The sequence below is a fragment of the Mus caroli genome, unplaced genomic scaffold (genome assembly GCF_978045245.1).
Source record: "Mus caroli unplaced genomic scaffold, Mus_caroli_1 scaffold_16, whole genome shotgun sequence".
Classification (NCBI taxonomy): Eukaryota; Metazoa; Chordata; class Mammalia; order Rodentia; family Muridae; genus Mus; species Mus caroli.
The window spans coordinates 93,840,881-93,860,595 of NW_028227271.1; the positions used below are offsets into that span (position 1 = coordinate 93,840,881).

The 19,715-nt window shown below is 43.7% G+C and overlaps 1 protein-coding gene across 7 annotated transcripts in view; it reads left to right on the plus strand.

The window, feature by feature from the left end:
- Nucleotides 1-19,715, plus strand: part of Rai14 (retinoic acid induced 14) — a 151,435-nt gene that overhangs the window by 12,738 nt on the left and 118,982 nt on the right. For all 7 annotated transcript variants that reach the window (XM_021183351.3, XM_021183345.3, XM_085831422.1 and 4 more), the window contains one exon: nucleotides 18,618-18,699. In XM_021183351.3, coding sequence (XP_021039010.1) covers nucleotides 18,664-18,699 — 36 coding nt within the window. In that variant the 5' untranslated portion in view covers nucleotides 18,618-18,663. The remainder of the gene's footprint in view (nucleotides 1-18,617; nucleotides 18,700-19,715) is intronic.

Genomic DNA, 19,715 nt, shown 5'->3' on the forward strand with positions numbered 1-19,715 from the left:
TGGCAGTTTTCTTGCCTCGGCCTTCAGAGTGTTGAGATTATGCGGCCATACCCAGCTCTGTTTGTTTTTTTTTCTTTATGACTTCTAGATGAATTCTCTTTGTTTAATCAAGCATTTTTGTTTTATTTTAAAGCTCTGTCTTATTTTTTTTTTTCCTTTTAAACTTCCACTTCATCTTCCCAGTTGCTGTTGCTGGCTCAAGTGTTAAAATGTTAGCCAGGACAGAAAGCTCTGGAAGGGTGGTCAGGATATGAAAAGCTGCCTTTACCCTTGGGCAGCGAGGAACTCGTTAACTCCAAAGGAATCCATTCTTCAGACCAGAGAAGACTCCGTTGTCGCAGTAACCCTGGAGTGCTGTGGCCCTGTGGATGGGCACCTGTGCACATCTGATGCAGGGCTTGGGCCATGTTTCATGGAGGCTTATTTCCAGTGATGCTGTATGCTCTTAAATGTTTTCTAAATCTGATTTTTCAAAGAGGTTCGTGGTCCTTTGTGCTCTAAAGCAATTCCCGAGCCTCTCTGGACTCCTCAGATCTTTGAGAACCCAAACTTCTACAGTGTGTGCCTGGAAATCCTTGCTGCTTTTACCCCTCTTCTCAGGGATCCTCTCTTCTATCTTGCACCTCCACCCTTCAGGAACTGTTATTAACCTGTCATGTATGCCAAGAAAATACCTAATTGTGGGCTTTATAACCACACATGGAAAACTAGTCACTGGTTGCTACACTAGCTGGACCACATGCTGTTGGCCATACTTTAGAACTAGTTTCACTGCATGTGGTATGGTACGATTTAGAAGAGAGAAAGTCTGACTCTGGGGGCTGCCGAGATGGCTTAGTGAGTAGAGGTGCTTGCTGCCAAGCCGGAGGATCCGGTAGATGGAAAGATCGTAAGTCCTCCTCTCACCAGTACATGGTATACTGTGCCACATTCCTCCCCCTCCTGCCACAAAAGTTTAAAAAAAAATTATCAGAGAAGCTAAACAATTATTGTACTGTAGTATGTAGTATAACTGTTTGCTGATGGCCTGAAGAATTTTAAAAATTGACCTTTGGGCTAGAGAGATGACTCTGGTTATGAGCACTGACTGCTCTTCCAGAGGTCCTGAGTTCAATTCCCAGCAACCACACGGTGGCTCACGACCATTTCTAGTGGGATCCGATGTCCTCTTCCAGTGTGTCTAAAGAGAGCAACAGTACTCATATACATAAAATAAATACATCTTTTTTAAAAAATAAAAATTGACCTTCAATTACTTATCCAAGGGTAACACCCCTTGGGGTGGAATTGGGATTGTAGTGTCTGACTCCTGTTCAACAGCAGGAACCAGCTCTCTGTTGTCACTCAGAGAAGGAACTGGGGGCACCCAGAGCCTTATCTGACAACACTTAGTCCATTATAGCGTCATCCCAACTTGCTCTGCACACACACACACACACACACACACACAGAGACACACATACACACACACAGTCCTCTTCCCCCTCTCCCCCTCTCCAGCTAGTTAGTCCTGGTCTCCTTGCTAGTGGCTATTGGAGGCTGTCTCAGCACAGGGCCACAGCTCCTTACGGGTGAGCTGGCTCTCAGTTAGAGGGCTGCTCTTGCAGAGGAAAACCTCCTTGCTTGAGACCGCCACACACAAGAGAGAGGCACTGCGATTGTGAGTCGCACTCTACAGACGCCCGTGGTGACATCTCATACCGCTACATTTCAAACTTGCACCGAAACAGAGGCTGGCCTACATGTAACTCTATGCTCTCTCAGCAGCACAGGTTAGTTGATCAGAACACCCATGCTGTGGCAGGCACCTTGCCACTGGCTGTCCGGGAAGAAGGTCAAGGCTAGTCTTATTCTGATCTTGGAGTGTGGTTGCGTTTCTCATTAGGGGCAAAGATGGATCGGACACACCCTGCGCAGGCTCATAGACTCAGGGTTTGACTTGTTTACCATCTGATTACTGTCTGTGGTAGATTGTTGGTGGTTGGGCTGAGGCAGTGGTGAGAACTTGTTTTGCACATGATGCTAAGACTTGGGGAAATATACATAACTACCTGGGCAGAATGTGGCGGAACTAGACATGACCTTAGTTCTGACTGCTCACAACACTGGGCTTTTAGACCTACTCTGTGTGTGTGTGTGTGTGTGTGTGTGTGTGTCTGTCTGTCTGTCTTCTAGGCACAGATTGTGACTTGAGACTCCTATATAAAACTAACTAGTATTATGACAAACGCAGACTTGTTAAAAAACTAGACAAGCCATTTTAGAGAATACATGAAAATTGGGAGTCTCCAGTGAGGCAAATGTTATTGAACATGAGGGACAGAAATGATGTGGAACCCAAGCCCTCAGTCCCCCACTGGCTGAGAGGGAAGCTCATACATGTCACACACTGTCAGGGAGTTATAGGTTCTGTTTGGAGTCTTCATTTGACAGGAATGTTCCAGTGACCTGAATGTCTCCTCCCGTGAAAGTTGACACAGTGACGATTGATCACGTCTCACAGATGAGGACGATGTGGTGCTGTTGCTGCTGAGAGAGGTGGCCCAGTCCTAGTGGCCCCTCCCAGCTACCAGTGAGACAGCCACCAGGAAACTAAGATGGGGTTCCTCCACACACAGGCCAGGGCTCTAGGAGGGCCTCGGGGAGCTTCATAAGCCTTGGCGGAAAGTTGTACCCCCTGGGCGAGGGCTGCACAGCCTCTCTTTAGGCTCCCACAGGCGTCTTTGGAGGAGGTTGACTCAAATGTTCTCAGAAACTTTTTGGACCTTCTATTAGAGATATAACCAGTCCTTAGATTTTCTTGGAGGGGAGGGCGGGTTGTAGCATTTTTCTCTTGAAATGCACTTTTTGTCTTCTCAAACTTTCTTTTTAAATTGGAAAAAAAAATACTCAATATAGGATAGAAGCAGTAATGTCCAACATTTCTGAAGTACACTGTTTCTGAAATACAGGACCTCTTAGAGATTTTTTTAAAACTCCCTTGGACACCCCTTTGCCTGCATGTGTCCTGAGCACTCCTGAAGAATTCCCGTTCTTCAGATGTCATGAAACTCTGTGTGCAGTTTGCCTCTGGTTTCACTCTTCTAGTCGCTCAAAGCCAGCAAGAGGGAGAGTCTAGGATTCCTTCCAAATGGCATCCAGCTTGGGGGGGGGGGGGTAAGGGGGAGGCGCTTTCTTTCTTCCTCTGCTCCAATGCTGTATCCCCTAGAACAAAGGGTGTTTGATTCCCCTGACAGTTAAAGTGAGTGTTTCTAGCCCCAGTGGCGAAAGAAACAGAAGGCACATCTCCTACAATCTTGTCACTATCTGCCTCAGGCCAGGGGCACCGCCTGCAGGCTGTGGGCACTTTCATGTGTGACTGCAGGGCAGGTATCACCAGCTTGCTTTTCCCTGCCACGCCCTTGTCTTCTTAGGCAGCTTTTCTAGAATTAACCTTAAAAAAATAGTAACATTGCTTTTCTGTTCTGAAGAATTACAGTGTCTTTACAGCATTAAAATATACATAGGTTAGGGAGAATTGTATAAGACAATATCATTTCTTTTTTTTTTTTTTAAAAAAAGGACTTTATTTATTTTATACATATGAGTGCTCTATTCACATATCTACCTGTGTGCCAGAAGAGGGCATTGGATCCTATTACAGATGGTTTTGGCACCATTGCTGTTGCTGGGAATTGAACTCAGGACCTCTGCAAGAGCAGACAGTGCTCTTAACCACTGAGCTGTCTCTCCAGCCCAACAATATAATTTCTTAAGGCACAGAAGTGTCCTAACAATGGAAAAAGGATCTAAGTTTTTTTTCCTAAATGATCTCAATTCTTGCCCAAGTCATGGTACCGTGTACCTGAGTCTGTGTACGTCAGCCAAGCTGAGTTATAAAAAGGGCCACTCCACTTCTCTAGCTTTATATTTCTCTGATACTCAACGTGTATAAATCCTCAGCAAAGCTAAGTGGAGACAGATTTGACTTGCTATCTCAATAAACATATTGGTTAAACATGCTCTTTGCATATGAGAGGCACAGGTGTAGTGCCTATAAATTAGTCCACGCAGGCTCCTAAAAAGGAGTGCTCTACTGCCAGCAGCTATTTGATTGTTCCAAGTCAACTCATATTATTACTCTTACTATTCACATTAGTATTGTTGTTGTTGTTGTTTTTTTTTTAAGAACTAAGGAGGTGTATCTGGCCAAGCTTTACTTTTAACATACAAGGAGTCATGTTGGGCACAAGAATTGAACTTAGTTGTCGCTGTTTGTAAACGTTGACACTTTTTCCCTTTTGAAGGTTTCTATCCTACAGTTTTCTGATTAGGTAGCTGAAAATTATAATTCTGTTTAACTCAGATGGTGTTGTATTAAATAAGGTAGTTCTCACTCGTCATGCAATTTAAAAAGGAAAAAAAATTCAAAGCTGTCATTTAAATTCCAGCTACTCAAACTGTGGCTTACAATCCCACAGCAACAGGATGTAAGATCTGTGGCAAACACAGTGACGGTGGAGGGTTTCTGAATCCACAATGGCCAAAAATGAGTTAAAAAAAAATTAACTCTGAAGGGTCTCGGTCAGCAATCACCCATGATGCACTGCGCGAGTTCACTGTGGCCTTGGCACTAGCACACTGTCCCCCCACCCAGAGCCATTGAGCACTGCCTGAACCAGCTCGGCTCAGACTCAAGGCCATTCCACCTTGTGGATTGCAGACTCTGCTCTCCCAGGAACATGCTGGCTTAATTATGAAAACTAAACTCGTCTTCAGCACCTAGCAAATCAGTACATCCCTGCATGGTCTTCCGGGAGGATGTTTGGGTTTTACAAATGAACTTGTTGCCCATTTGAGCTTCGTTTAAAGACAATCACTAAATGAGTCTTGGCTTGGGATTAGGACCGAGTCTCCAACAATTCTGAGGTGACTCTGCACATACCTCTGCCATTTTGTGCTGTGTATTTACGCAAGGTGATGTTCTCAGCATCTGGCAGTGATAACACTGAAATTATCCTTGAGCTCTCAAGACGATTGAAGACCCGCTGAGGCCTGCAGCCGCACGTGTTCAGCCGAGATTTAATTCTTCATATAAAACTGAATAAGCACACCCATCTTGTTAGTATGCTAATTTTTATTAACAAATGATGAAATTATATGCGTAAGAATTAAAAAGTAAATTTTCTTAGGAATTGTTGGTATATACCATATAATATATGTGTTTATGTGTATGTGTGTGTATACACACATTTACATGTATATGTATACATATATATGTATATATATATATATGATATATATGTATATATGATATAACACACACACACACACACACACACACAAGGGCCACCAAAGTTTTTCTTGAAATGTAGAAAGTTGAAGAAGCCCCGATTTAAGTAGATTACACTTATTTGACTGTTATGGCCTGTTATGGCTCTCTGCCAACCTCTTAAAGAACTTTGGCTACATTGGCAAAATTTGCCATTAATAATCTGTAGCAAGAAAGCTTGTCCCGTATGCTAATGTGACACAAGACAGTTTACAGATATCTCTCCCTGTTTCCTTTTTACCCGTCTGCTTCTATTACTCAGTTATAGGATTTGAACACTGTAGGGATGACTGGTTTTTAAGTTCTAGTAACAGATTCCTCAGAGAACTTGCCCTGCTTCACCCACTCTGTAAACAGAAGGGTAAAATCCCGTTTAAACTAAACATGGTGGTACCCAGAGTGCAGTGACTGCAAAGTTAGGTTCCCTGACGAATGCTTTGGAAAACCAGCCACCTGCCCAACTCTTACTAGAGACAAATAGAGATGCACTTCTTGAATAGGACGGTATTGGGGTAATGGGTGAGCACACACACAGACTGTCTGTCAGGGTTAGTCATTCCTTCTGTCTGTGTCTGAGGAGGCCTTTCATACTGCAGGCACCATATCACTAGCTTGCAGTGTGTGGTAACTCAGTAAAACTAAGATACTGAGGTGATAATATTGAAGCTGAGAGCATGTATATTTTTGTTTTAATTTTTATCCTGCCTCAGTAATAATAAATTGAAATGCTTTTATATGTAGTTACCGTTTGAAAAGAAAAAGTGTAAATTGTTACCAACAGTTTCATGTCCCCAAAAAGGGCTACACAGGCAATTTTAGATTCCCAGTAGTCAGAACAGGAAAGTTATGAAATGAATGGTACATTCAAATGGTATCATTTCTAATATATAGTTGATATAACGTTTATTAGTGATGACAGGTGAGAATTTCTTTACCTACAAATCCTGTGCGTTCCCCACTTATAGTCTCTTGTTGCTTTGTGCCAGTTACATCTCAAATGTTCAGTAGCAGTCTGTGGCCAGTGGCCATGGTATGGGGCAGCCTTGGCTAAGTAAGTTACCCTCATTTCGATGTGGTAGCTAGCAGCCCTTGGTATCCAGGACACTGTTAGTGGGGCTGGGGGTGTGGCTCAGTAGTAGACCTTTTACCCAGAATGCACGAGGCCCTAGTTCCATCCATGGGACACAGAAGATAAAATGGCAAAAGACTCTCGTGCAGGCAGTATCCCGCTGGCGGGGTCGCCTGTGCTTGCTTGGGGGAGCTCAGCCATGAGACCTCACGAGCTGCAGTGTTTTAGTCCATGTCTGACTAAGCTTCCCTAGTTTTCTTGGACTTTCACCCCAGCTTTGAGCATTCCTGTACAGTAGCTACGTGATATCATGGGTGTAACGGACAGACGAGTTCTGACGGTGCGCATCTGTATTGCTCTTTTTGTGCACGTGCTTCACTCCATGTGGACTTTCTTTTTTTTAAAAAACAGTAAGGCTGACTTTGTAAGCTGTAGTTGTGTGGTCTTCATTTCTATAGGGGCCGTTGTGTGTCCATGGTAATTCAGTACCTTAAGTCTAAGTATGACATCATAGACTCCTTCCCTCTGGCCTAGAGTAGCCATGGGAACCCTGTAGCATCACGTACAGGGTTATATAGGTTTGTGGCCATGTGATGAATTGGGAGGATATAGTCAGTCTTTGCTCCATTATGGAAGCGTGCTGTATTCTTCATGTTGAAAGCCGTTTGCCTTTTATGGTGAAACACACCGGGGCGGGGGGGGGGGGGGGGGGGGGCAAGCTCTGCCGCCGCGCAGTTAGGCTATGCCGGGAGTTGTTTGAATTTAGTGTGTTCCTGAGAGTTGGGGTAGCAGAAATCATCTGAGGAGTCTCCGCCTCGTTCTCTTTCTCCTGCTCCCAGTTTCTGTCATTCATAGAAACCATGTGTCCCTTATTGCATGTGTCCCTTATTCTGACAAGCACTTAAGATACCCCAGGACTGGGCAAAGAGATTTTACAGGCCTCATGGAGCCACTGTGATCATTGCCAAAGCATTGTCATCGTGGAAGGCTCAAGTTATCCATATTTTGAAAGCGAGCCAAAGGACTGCTGAAATATGTAGCTAGCTAACTTTTGGCAACAACCACTTTTTAAACACTAAAGCCAGGGATTAAATATAGCGGTGAGTAGAGCTACCTTCTCCCTCATGGTAAAGCTTTCCCAGCTAAACCCTCCACGTACGAGCCTCCTTCTTACTTTCTGCACTTGATGGTTTTTGAAACAGCTCTACTGAGGAGTTATTTATATCCTGTCATGACTTACACCACCACTTTTAGTATACAAGCCCGTGTCGACACACAGACAAAGATGTGCAACCGCTCGACCATTTGTAAGAAGTGCCTTCACCAGCCAGTCCCAGATAACTAGTAACCCTCTTTTGTCTATTGACTTGTTTTCTCAGCCATAGATGTAGAATCATGTGCTCTGTGGTCCTAAGTGTCTGCCTTAATGTAATGCATTTGGGCCGCACCCACACTGGACCCTGGCAGGTAGCTGTGCTCACAGCTGCTGATACACGGCCAGAGTGCACTATGGGAGGTCACTGTGCTCAGCACGCCCTGTCAACATTACCTCCCCCTCCCCCATATTGGACCATGGATCTACATACCCTCCAGTTTCCTGCCCGCTGCACTTTACTATATAGACACGTCACACTTGGGTTCCTTGAGTTTTACTCTTGTGCAATTACTAATGTGTCTGTAAATATCCATGTGCAGGTCTCTGTGTGAGCATGTGTTCTGGGCTTTTGAATACACAGGAATAGAATTGCTGGCTCAAAGGTTAAGTTTATATTTCACTTTTGAGGGCAACTGCCAGACTGCTTTACACAATGACTATACACTATGCACTTATTTTTTCATCTTCACTATTAACTGTTAAGATTACACCTGAAAATATTATTTATTTATTTATTTCTGAGGCAGAGTCTCACTAGGGTGCCCCAGTTAGTCTTGAACTCCTGATCCCCCCAGCTTCAGCCTCCTTGGTACAAGGATTCTAGTATGTTCATTTTAACTTGATGTATAAAATTTAAGGGGTGGGCCCCGGAAGAAGGAACCGAGGAGCCCTTGCACACATGGTGCAAATGTCTTCAGACGCTTGGCTTGAAGATTAGGAACTAGGTCTATGTAGGCAGTTATCTTAAGATGGGAACATGGTAATGTGCTTAGGATGCGATATTGAAGCATCAAGAGATAAACAGTCCATTGAGAACATTAGAGCAACCTTTAAAGCTACCCGCCCCGCTAAAGCAGCGGTTCTCAACCTGTGGGTCTCGACCCCTTTGGGAGACCCCTGTCTTCAAAAAATATCGACAATTCACAACAGTAGCAAGATGACAGCTATGGAGTAGCAACGCAAATGCTTTTATGGTCGGGGTTCAGCGTAACATGAGGAACTGCATTAAAGGGTGGCAGCATTCGGAAGGTTGAGGACCACTGCTCTCGGATGGTTGCACCCCGTTTCTTAATCCTAGAATGATTTTTTTGCATTGCAGAGATAGCTTGTCTTGCTAAATCTGCCTGTTTGAAATCAGATGGATTTAGGGCAGGAGGTAAGCTTGGGACTTCTTGGTTGACTCCTTGGAGCATGAGTAGTAGGTCTGAGAGATCAGATAGCACTGTTGCCAGAGCCACGGGCAGTTTTGAATCAGAGCCTATGACTTTGGCTGACTTAGACAGAGATCAGTCCTGGTGGAGATCAGGATTTATTCCCAAAGAAAGAAGAAAGATATATTTGGTTCTAAAAAAAAAAAAAGTCACCTCCTGGGTAAGTGCAAGTTATGACGACGGTCAGATTAATGTTCTCAGGAGAGTTTTACTGCATGGCTGTTTTGATGTAATGTCACATGACATTTATGATCCTAAAAGAATGCACTCATTTATTTTTTTGGGGGAAAAAATGTGAGCTATTACAGTATCTTAGGAAGATCTCATTGCCAAGAATGAATCTCCCTTTGAAAATTATTTAAAACATTAAAAAGTTTTAACTGATATACTTTACAGAATGCACTGAGCTATTATATGTGTTCAATATGAACGACTGTGTCAGGGTTATTCGTGTATCTATGAAATTATTCAACTTATCATATGGATAACTGTTTAAAATAAAATTTTGAAAATTTTTTTATTTTATGTACACTGTAGCTATCTTCAGACACACCAGAAGAGGGCATTGGGTCCCATTACAGATGGTTGGGAGCTACCAGGTGGTTTCTGGGAATTGTACTCAGGACCTCCGGAAGAGCAGTCAGTGCTCTTAACCGCTGAGCCATCTCTCCAGCCCATGGATAACATTTTTCCAAACCCATACTTTAGTTCAATGATAAGTGAGATAACATGCATGGAGGCACCCAGCTCAGGGCTAATGCTCAGGAAGAGTCACTCCTTTCTATATTCATGTGTTTCTATCTGATTTGATGAATTAGCATGATTTATGAAACATAATCAGAGCACTACTTCGTGTTGTACCCAACTGTCTAAAAGGGGTATAGTCTTTCTCCTAACTTTGATTATTATTAATGAGAACGGTTTCCAGGCTCAGTTTCAATGTCTAAGTACTCCAAAGTCAAGCTAGAAGGTCCAATTCCTTGTTTTTGTTTATTTGTTTGTTTGTTTTGTTTACATTCTCCTATATTTGGAATCACATCCCCAGCCCAGAATGTCCAATTTCAGAAAATTAGAAAAAACTAACTTGGTACTTAAAGTTGGGTCATTTCCCTCTTCTCTATGTACTTCCCCCCCCCCCCCCCCCCCCGCCACCTCATCTTCCTGTCATACTTACGAGCTGTTAAGAATCCTTCTTTGAGCCTGGCAGTGGTCATGAATGCCTTTAATTCCAGTGCTCAGGAGCAGAGGCAGAGGCAGGCAGATCTCTGTGAGTTTGAGGCCCGCCTGGTCTACAGAGTGAATTCAAGGACAGCCAAAGCTACACAGAGAAACCCTGTCTAGGAAAACAAAGAGTTCTACTTTGATCGACACAGTGGTACTGTGTAGATGCGGGATAAGGAAGTCCAACTTCAGCACCACGGCTACCCACTGTGTGTGTTTCTGAGCCTGGCAGGTGGTTAGGGTCTGAATCTTGCTCTTGAGATTTTTCTAGGGGTGTTAAGGACTGAACTATGTAGTTTGCATTGACTATGACTACTAGAGTTGCAGTTATAGAGGTAATTAAAGCTAGACAAAGTTATATGGTCAGACCTCATCTAAGAACAGTGGTGGCCTCTGAAAGAGGCAACTAGGATATAGAGACACAGGAAGAGCAAATGAAATCCAAGTTGAAGGTGGTTGTCCCCAAACCCCAGGGGAGCCTCAGCATGGCATCAACCTGCACCTTTGGGCTTGAAGAATGGTGAAGACTGCATTTCTGTTACATCACGTGGTCCTCCAGTGTGTTGTTATGGCAGCCCCTCAGGTACAACTGGAACATCTATCTTTTCACATCTGACTTTTCACAATGTTACTGGACTCTCTTGCATGTGGCTGAGTAGGCACCGTGAGAATTGCTGCGTGCTTGTTTGTTCGTTCGCTTTTCCAAAGATCTAGTCTAGTCTCTGCTTTCTGCCCCTTTGCTCTGCATGTGAAGAGGGGTTCAAGGACCCTGCCAACAGTTTTTTGCTAAATTCCCAAATCTTTTGGAAACTTGCATTTTGCAATGGATGGTCTCACTGGAATGAAATAACTTGCATTTTTTTTTGTGTGTGTGTGCTTCCAGTTCAACACATTTTTCTTTTTTTTTTAATTTAATTTAATTTTTACTTATTCATTTTATATCCCTCTCACTGCCCCCCTCTCAGTCACCTCCTCACAGCCCTTCCCCTATACCCCCATCTCCCCATCCCCTTCTCTTCTGAGCAGGTAGGGCCTCCCCTGTATATCCCCCAACCTTTTCACTTCAAGTCTCTTCAAGGCTAGGCACTTCCTTTTCCACTGAGGCCAGGCAAGGCAGCCAGCTAAAAGAACATATCCCACATACAAGCAATAGCTATTGGGGTAGCTCCCACTCCAGTTGTTTGGGACCCACATGAAGACCAAGCTGTACATCTGTTGCATATGTGCAGGGAGGCCTAGGTCTAGCCCGTGTATGTTCTTTGGTTGGTGGTTCAGTCTCTGAGAGCCCCCAAGGGTCCAGGTTGGTTGAGTCTGTTGGTCTTCCTGTGGAGTTCCTATCCCCTTCAGGGCATGTAATCCTTCCTCCTATTTTTCCATAAGGGTCTCCAAGCTCCATCCACTGTTTGCCTGTGGGTGTCTGTATCTGTCTGAGTCAGCTGCTGGGTGGAGCCTCTCAGAGGACAACATGCTCCTGTCTGTTGGTTCAGGACCAATGGAGGCAGAGGAGAGGTGGCAGGAGAATCACCACAGTTTCCTTTATAAGGAATTTGTTCAACTCTAGTGTGCACTCTGAAAAAAGCATTGCTTCAGTCTACAATGAATATGTAATAATTGGGAGCCTGATGTTTTTATATTAAGAATAAAGCTTTACAGGAATTATTGAAGTATTTTGATTAAGGATATAATTATAGGAGGTTAAGCTCTGATTGAGAATTACATTAGTTTGAGAAAAGAGAATTAATAAAATCAACCTGCCTTTTATATCTGATCTTTCAAATGCTAGGACAAGAAGGATATAACTTACTGAGTGTTTGGTCCTCGGTGATTAAGGCCCTTCGTGTGATGATCCGGAGGTAGATGATGGAGAAAATGATTCACTGACTTACTCTGAATTGAGCAGGGGAATGCCCAAGCTAAATAAAGCCAGTGGTTGAATCCTGTGGAAATAATGGCACAGGCACATTGCCTTGCAGGGAATTACTGGGCTTGCCCACAGCTGTCTGCACAATCAGGCTGACAAAGTCTCTCTATTCTAAGAACTTGTTTCCAAGGTTCTGTCTGATGATTCTTGGTCTCTGCTGAGCCTAACAATGCATTATTCAGAGTCTGCCACTTGGCTGGGGCTGGCATGTGGCTATGGAAGATGCTGGGGTGGAGGGAGAGGCAGTGAGGAAGGGGGTAGAGAGGCAGGAAGAGGAGGCTGCTTGGAAAGATGTCCCAGGCCAAGGGAGCTTGGAGCTTTTAGGTTCTCAGTGCTTTGATCAGTATGTGGTGAAACTCCAATCGCTATGTTGCCTTTACAAAAATCCCAGTGAAGCTACGTGATGTCGTGCTGGAGAACATAGAGAATTCTGCTGAGGTTAAAGGTGAGCTAAAAGCCTATGCAGGCGCCTAATTTGATATCTAGGCCCTGTGTGGTCTATTCACATGGGTGACGGTGGTTAGGTGTGTGTAAGCAAAATGAAAATTCTATCCTAAGAAATCGTCTGTTCCGAAGTCAGTGGGCAGCCTGAGATAGGAATTTTCACATTTTCTGGAAAAATATAACAAGGGCTGCTGAACTCTCTTGTGCCAGAATCTAAGGCGATCTTTCTTGGGGAGAATCTTGGAGACATTCTGCAGTGATTCCTGGTGGGAACACTAAGCATCATGAGAGACTGGAGACTGCTTAGGAGGTTGCACAGATGTCTGACTCAGGTCTGGAGGGACACCATGTCATGTGTGTCCATTCCCACCCCAACCCCCAACCCGAGACCACAACCTAAATCCTATGCTCATAGCCAGTTGGAATCCTGTCCCATTTATAATCAATTCTCTGATCTTATTGTTGCCCTCAAAAATTTCCGGTGAGTGTGCCATATTTAATACCTAATTATAAGAATCTTTTCCAAAGCTGTTTTCTACATGCAAAGTTGTGAATCTCTTGTGGTGCAAATTCTCCTTCCTGCATGTCCAAATGCCCTTCAAATTCAGTGTTGAAGGCTAGACCAGTCTGCTGTAGAGGAAGTATTTAGTGGGTCCAGATCCCCAGTTTATTTTCTTTGTTTCAGAAGCTGGGGTGTTGTCACTCCTAGGTGAAGCCCCAGACTAAGAGACCGAGCTAGAGCAGTTTCTGCAGGGTTGGAAAGATGGTGGTGTTGTGACAGCCATCTTCCTGGAATAGTTGGGCTGGAGAGGCCTTTTCTTCTGCCAGGTTGAAAGGACCACATGTTTGCATAGCTCTTGGTAGGAATCTATCTTTGATGTGGAGAGAGATTATTGTCTGAGGAAACAAGAAGTATTTTGGTTCCTTCTACTTGATGCCTTTGTGGATGCGGATTTTAAGTCTGATGTGTTCTTTACAGCTCAGAAGAAGAGAATCTCAAAGCTTCTCTGGGTACACATGAGTGCTTTGAGGGTTCTGTGCAATAATTAATTTCCACATTCCAAGATGCAAGGATTACCTAGAGGACCTTGCTCCCCTAATTCTATTGTAGTTCAGAGGATTTGGGTCATGTGGTATGGTCTGCCAGGTGCTAATGTATTCTTGTGATTCGAACACTAAATATATGTGTACACAGCCATGGTCTGCTTTCGTGAATTAATATTACTACTTACTGGCCTTGCATGAGCAGGTAATTGCTCACATAGAATTGGAGTTTAGGATTTCTTCTCCCACATCTGTCCCCAACTCCCTTGCTCTGTTGTGTGAGAATTCAAACATGGGAGCTGCTCAGAAGTAGTGACCTTAACCATCTGGCCAGTGTCTAGATTCTTTCGCACTGAGAGTGTAAACTGTAGGTATATAGAGGCCTAGAGTCCAGAGGAGTGCTTCCCCATCTTATTATATGTCCTTAACAGAATTTCACCTGACTATAGCTATCTGGGTAGAAGGCCAAGAGAATTGGCCCTGGGCCATGTTGGGAGTAGGGTGAGCTTAAACCTACTTTGAATAAACAATGAGATACAGTAGAGACATAGCTAAATAAATCTCGTGGCTATTTTTTTTTTTTACCAGTTTACTACATTGTTTATTGACTTTTTTCCTTTTGAAATCACTCTTAAGTATTGGAAGAGAAATGAAGATTTTTTTGTTTTGTTTTTAATAACAACTCTGTTGAGATGCCATTTAACATGCAGTCATGTCCTGATGCATAGTCAAATCATTTTTAGTATGTTTGCCGGTTGTATAACCATCATGACAATAAATAACTAAACATTTTATCAGTCTAGAAGGAAACCTGGAAGAAGAAAATCTCAAAGCTTGTCTGGGTACAAATTAGTGTTGTACTGTCACTGAGGATCCCGTGCAATAATCTCCACATTCCAGGGTGCAAGGCTTAGCGAGAGGAACTTGATCCCCTAAGTCTGTGATAATTCAGAAGATTTGGGGGATTGTACATATTTTAAATAAGCAAGTACAACTTTTTGTTTGTGGTCAAGGCTAGTATTAAAGTATTTTAATTAAAACTTTAAGTATGGGCTGGAGCGATGACTCAGCGGTTAAGAGCACTGACTGCTCTTCCAAAGGCCCTGAATTCAATTCCCAGCAACCATCTGCAATGGGAATCCAATGCCCTCTTCTGGTGTGTCTGAAGACAGCTACAGTGTACTCACATACATGAAATAAATAAATAAATCTTAAAAAAATGACTTTAAGTTTATCAGATGAGGGTCTGATTGAGAGCTGTAGTATTAATTTTAAAGAGGAAATGCGTTATTAAACCCCTGGGTTGCATCTGGCCTTTCAAGTGAAAGGACAAGGATGTAGTCTGTGCTGTTCAATATGATGCAGTCATGTGGTGATGGGTGACTACTGATAGGTGATACATTCCAATGACGTACTTTGAATGGGCTAGGTAACAATTCAGCACACTGAGTTAAGTGCTTTTATGTGCTTGAATTGAGAATCCAAGTTCAGGTTGTTTTCCAGTAGGTGTTGTCATCTTCCTGCACATGTTCAGTGTGCCATCTTTCTGTGAATACCTAATGAGGCGCTGTGCAGCTCTTTGGCTGTAGCTCTCCTTTAAGGAATATCCAGTAAATTGTGCACGGCTAGTCTGGATAGGCAAGTCAAGTGGGTTTCCCAAGGATCGCCATTACTATCTCTTTGCTGTCATTAGATGTCGCTTTATCTAAGACAAACTGTAGTTCATCCTGTGCACTGCAAAATCCCAGCTGACTAAAGGAAGGCAGGGCTGGGTGAGTTTCTCTCACAGCATCTTCTAGAAAAGAGGATGCTGAGGCAGAGTACATTTGGTATCACCTATGGGCCGGGCGAGCTCCCACTAGCCATGGTGTCTGGGTGTTAGCTCCTTGTACAAATACCAGGATTAATACCTCTAATTGTGCCCAGTCAGAGGGTCTTGTTCCTAGGGTTACTAATCTGTTTCCAGCACTTACCCCTTAGCATAGGTCTGTCCCATCATGGAGCTATCTATACCCATGGACCACCCAGCTATCACACAGTCAAATGCTGGGCGCCAGGGAGATGTTCATTTAGTAATTCATACCTTCCCTTGAGAAGTTTTGGAATTTTTACTTTATTTATTTAATTATCTCCAAATAACAGTTCACATACCTCTCATTGCCAGATTTTTAAGGGGTTGGGGGAAGGAAGAAAGCCAAAGACACACGAATACACACACACACACACACACACACACACACACACACCCCAAACCCAATACCGTTACAACTCCTGTGATCTCAAACAAACAAACAAACAAAAAATCTAACTGACTGTTGCCTGAGACCTTTTGTTCTGGGAATGAAGGAATGCTGGGTGATTCTGCCTTGGCGGGCCGCACATTTTGTGGTTCTTCCCAGCTGTGGCTTCTCTTTTTCTCCCTTTTGCTCTGTATTGACTTGATCTCGTTCCTTGGTTATTTTGAGACAGTGGGAAGAACAACTTGAATTTGAGGGATGGTTTCCATTGTTTAGAGGTAGTTGGTCCAGCCAGCCCTGGGCCAGTGCCAGTGCCAGTGCCCGTTTGGTAGTATTTGATTATCATTACTTCTGTTTTGCATCCATTTCATCAAAAACTGTTTTCCCATGGAGAAAGCCCAGCTCAGTCTGGGTTTCTCAGGGAGGTCCTCTTTGCCAGGTGTGCTCCTTGTTCTGTGTGCTTCTGTTCCAGGTTCTCTGTAATTAAGTCCTCAGCAATTAGCAGTGTGTAATTACAGCCTGTGCCTTTTCCAAGGCAACGTGCCTTCTGTCACTTCTGCAGAGGCGGGAAAGATGAAAGGGTCTCACCAAGTGGCACGAGATCTCCAGATAAATGTCATCTCAGTGCTGTGGGATGACTTTGTTTTCATGTCCTTCATCCAAGGATTCTGCTTGGTGACATCAGCACAGATGGAGGCAAACACATCAGAGGGTAGCATGTACGGTGACTTCTGGGTGCAGACACAGGAAGAAGGATGAGTCGAGAGTTGTTTATGTCCTGAGTCTACCCCACTCCTGACCTCATAAATCATGTTTGTTTTAAATGAGAATGTAGAGGAAGGCAAGGTGGGCTTGCAAGGCTTGGAAAAAAATAATGTCTAGGAGTGTTAAGCATTTACCCACCATTCTGTAGCTCTCCACTGTAATGGCGTTGCCAGTTGGAAGTTCAAATTACCACTTCCGTCAAGTACCGTTTAAAGCTGACCTTTATTGAGCACCCAGTGCAGTGGGAAATTTCACATGGATTATCTCACCTTTTTGACTAAGTGCACTTTGACTTTCTTCTTAGTCTTAGAAAATGATAAATTCTGCATTGCATTTTGACACAGGCTTCTGGCTTTTGGTTTTGACCATGGAACCATATAGGACTGTGGGGAAAGCATGCTTTGGGATGGCCGACAAGTGTCTTAGTCGCTCTCAGAGGCTTGACCTTTTGTAGTTGTCTTTGGAAGAATAGCAGGTACCTTGCAGAATCCAGTGAAGACTAGGAAGCTTCTCCATATGTGTATATATGTGTGTATGTGTGTATATGTGTATATTGTATGTATATATATATATATATGCATATGTATGTATATATGTGTATATATGTATGTGTGTATATGTATGTATGTGTGTGTGTATGTGTGCATATACGTAAATATACATATTCTGAAAAACTTACATACAGTTTCCAGGAGACTAAAGACTTCTCCTAAGTGTGGTAACTGCTGAAGACTTCCAGTACCAACTCGGAATTGCTGAGTCTCAAAAGGACCCGGAGAGTCTTACATGGCTTAGAGTAGGCCCCCCGAGGAATGAGGTATTTATGAGGGAGATTATGTTGTTCTTGGCATTTTCTGCCAACTGCACTGTGCATTTAAGAGGAGCAGGGGAGGGAGGCAAGCACTGGAAAAATAAGCAAGGGATAAACAGCACGTGGGAGAGGAACGCTTTTCTCTCATCTCCTATTTAACCCTTAAAAGGAGGTCAATTGTACGATTGCAAAATGAAGGATAGGTTGATTACTTCAGTAGGCATGTGCTGCTTTGGTTTTTATTACTATAGTGAAATACCCATGTCTGGATAACACTATCAAGGAAGGATTATTAGTTTGCGATTGTGCAGGTTCAAAGGCATGTTTCTTTAGAAGGCCTTGTAGCAAAGGACAGTGTTGGGAGGCCCTGTAAAAGGGAAAGCTTGGAGATTTAAGGGTCAGTTTGCTCTCATCCCAAGAGACCAGGGAGCTCTTCCGAGACCACTCTCCCAATAACAAAGACCTCCCTGCAGACCTCGCCTCTTAGTGATCCCATCACCTCCCATATCACCAAGCTTCCAATACTGGCATTCCCCGGCAAGCCACACCCCAACCACAGCAGAGCAGAGAGTCAGGCGTGACTCACAGATGCCCCAATCTTACATGCTTGGTAATTTACGTCTAAGACACTGAAGCAGGGTAGAGTGTTTATGGCCAAGGGACTGGTAGTGAGGAGATGGACTGCGTAAATGCCAATTCTGCTTGACAAGAGGAATGGACTCCAGAGCTCTGGTGTGCGGCCTAGTGACTCCTGTAAATGGCAGTCTGTGTACTTGAGATTACCAGGGCTTAAAGGTTCTCATTGTAGCACAGTGAGAAGCGTGTAAAGTAACAGGTGGGTTAATTGCTGTTCTGCAATGTATACCTATTTCTAAATATCACAGTTTAGGTGGGAAGTCCGTGCAGGTTTTATATGTCAGCTAAAATACAGTAGAGGATAAAACAGTTCTCGTTTTTTTTTTTTTGTTTTTTGTTTTTTGTTTTTCTTCTAATTTGTACATGTGAGGAGGTCTGAGGGTGTGTATCATGAGTGGGAGAGCTTATGTTCTTCGCTGCCACCCAGCTGCTTACTGACAGTCAGCTCAGTCCAACCCTATCTCCTCCGCCTCCTCATAGCCCAGTGTCGTAATCCAATCAGGAAGAAGATCTGTAGTGTTTACTTGGCAAGCTACATTCATTCATTTTTTTTTTTCTCCCTCTCTGCTTAGGTATTGACAAATCTCCCAGGACTTTGGAAGGCTGAATGGACTAAACATGAAGAGCCTAAAAGCAAAGTTTCGGAAGAGCGATGTAAGTACGCGGTGACTCACAGTCTGGCTGCCCCACCGTGCTCCTTGGGCCTATGGAAACAGCCATGCTCCAGCCCTGATAAGGCTCTGGGTTAATCAACTACAGATTCCGAAGAACTGGGCCGCCAGCACAACGTGGTGTCTGTGAATGAGCGGGGGTTTAGTGTGCTGTTTGTGTGTCCAGCTTTCCGAAACGCCTGTAAAGGCCGAAAGAAACTCTTCCTATCATAGAGAGACAGGAGCAGTCAAATGGAAGGAGCAGGAAAAGCCAGTGTTTCCAATCCTGATTTAGAATGTCATTTTATTAATTTTATATTTATTATTAATCCACTCTAGTTTTTTGCCCCACTCCCACCTCCGAGAGAATCTCACTTTGTACAGTGTCTGGCCTTGAACTGATGGCAATCCTCCTGCTTCAGTGCTTACTCATCATAGTTGGCCAGAATAGGGGTGATTAAGGACTTACATTATTAGCATTGTTCTCTTGGTCTTTAAGAACCTTGAGCTCAGTGTTTGTAGTTCTCTAGTCTTTTACTCCCCCTGCATTCCTGGATTTTTTTTTAATTCTCACAAAGTCCATCATAAACAACTTTAGATTGGCAGACTGGATATAAGGTCTGAAACATGAAGGTCTCCCATCAGAGAAGGTGACCTCCTAAGCTGTGCTGGGATCCAAGTCTTGTAACAAGCTGCATTCCAAAAGCTTCAAGCGAAACAGTTGCCCGAGAGAGAAATTCATGGAAGAGCATTAGATAGAAGCCCAGATAAGTCACCTTCGGAATAGGCTTGCTCTGTTGCTGCTTAAGACTACGTAATTAAAGGCAAGCCTGGAGTTTTGTGCTCTGCCATGAATTTATTTCAGCAGGTTGGCACGGTTTCGAGTTTGCAGTAAAGGAGGCTGCATCTTTATGGCTAGTGCACTCTGCGTGCATACATACCTACTTATCTCTCAGACTACGCTGTGACATGTAGCTGTGTACTTACTGCTTTGATAAGAGGCCAGACTAGATGCTTCGA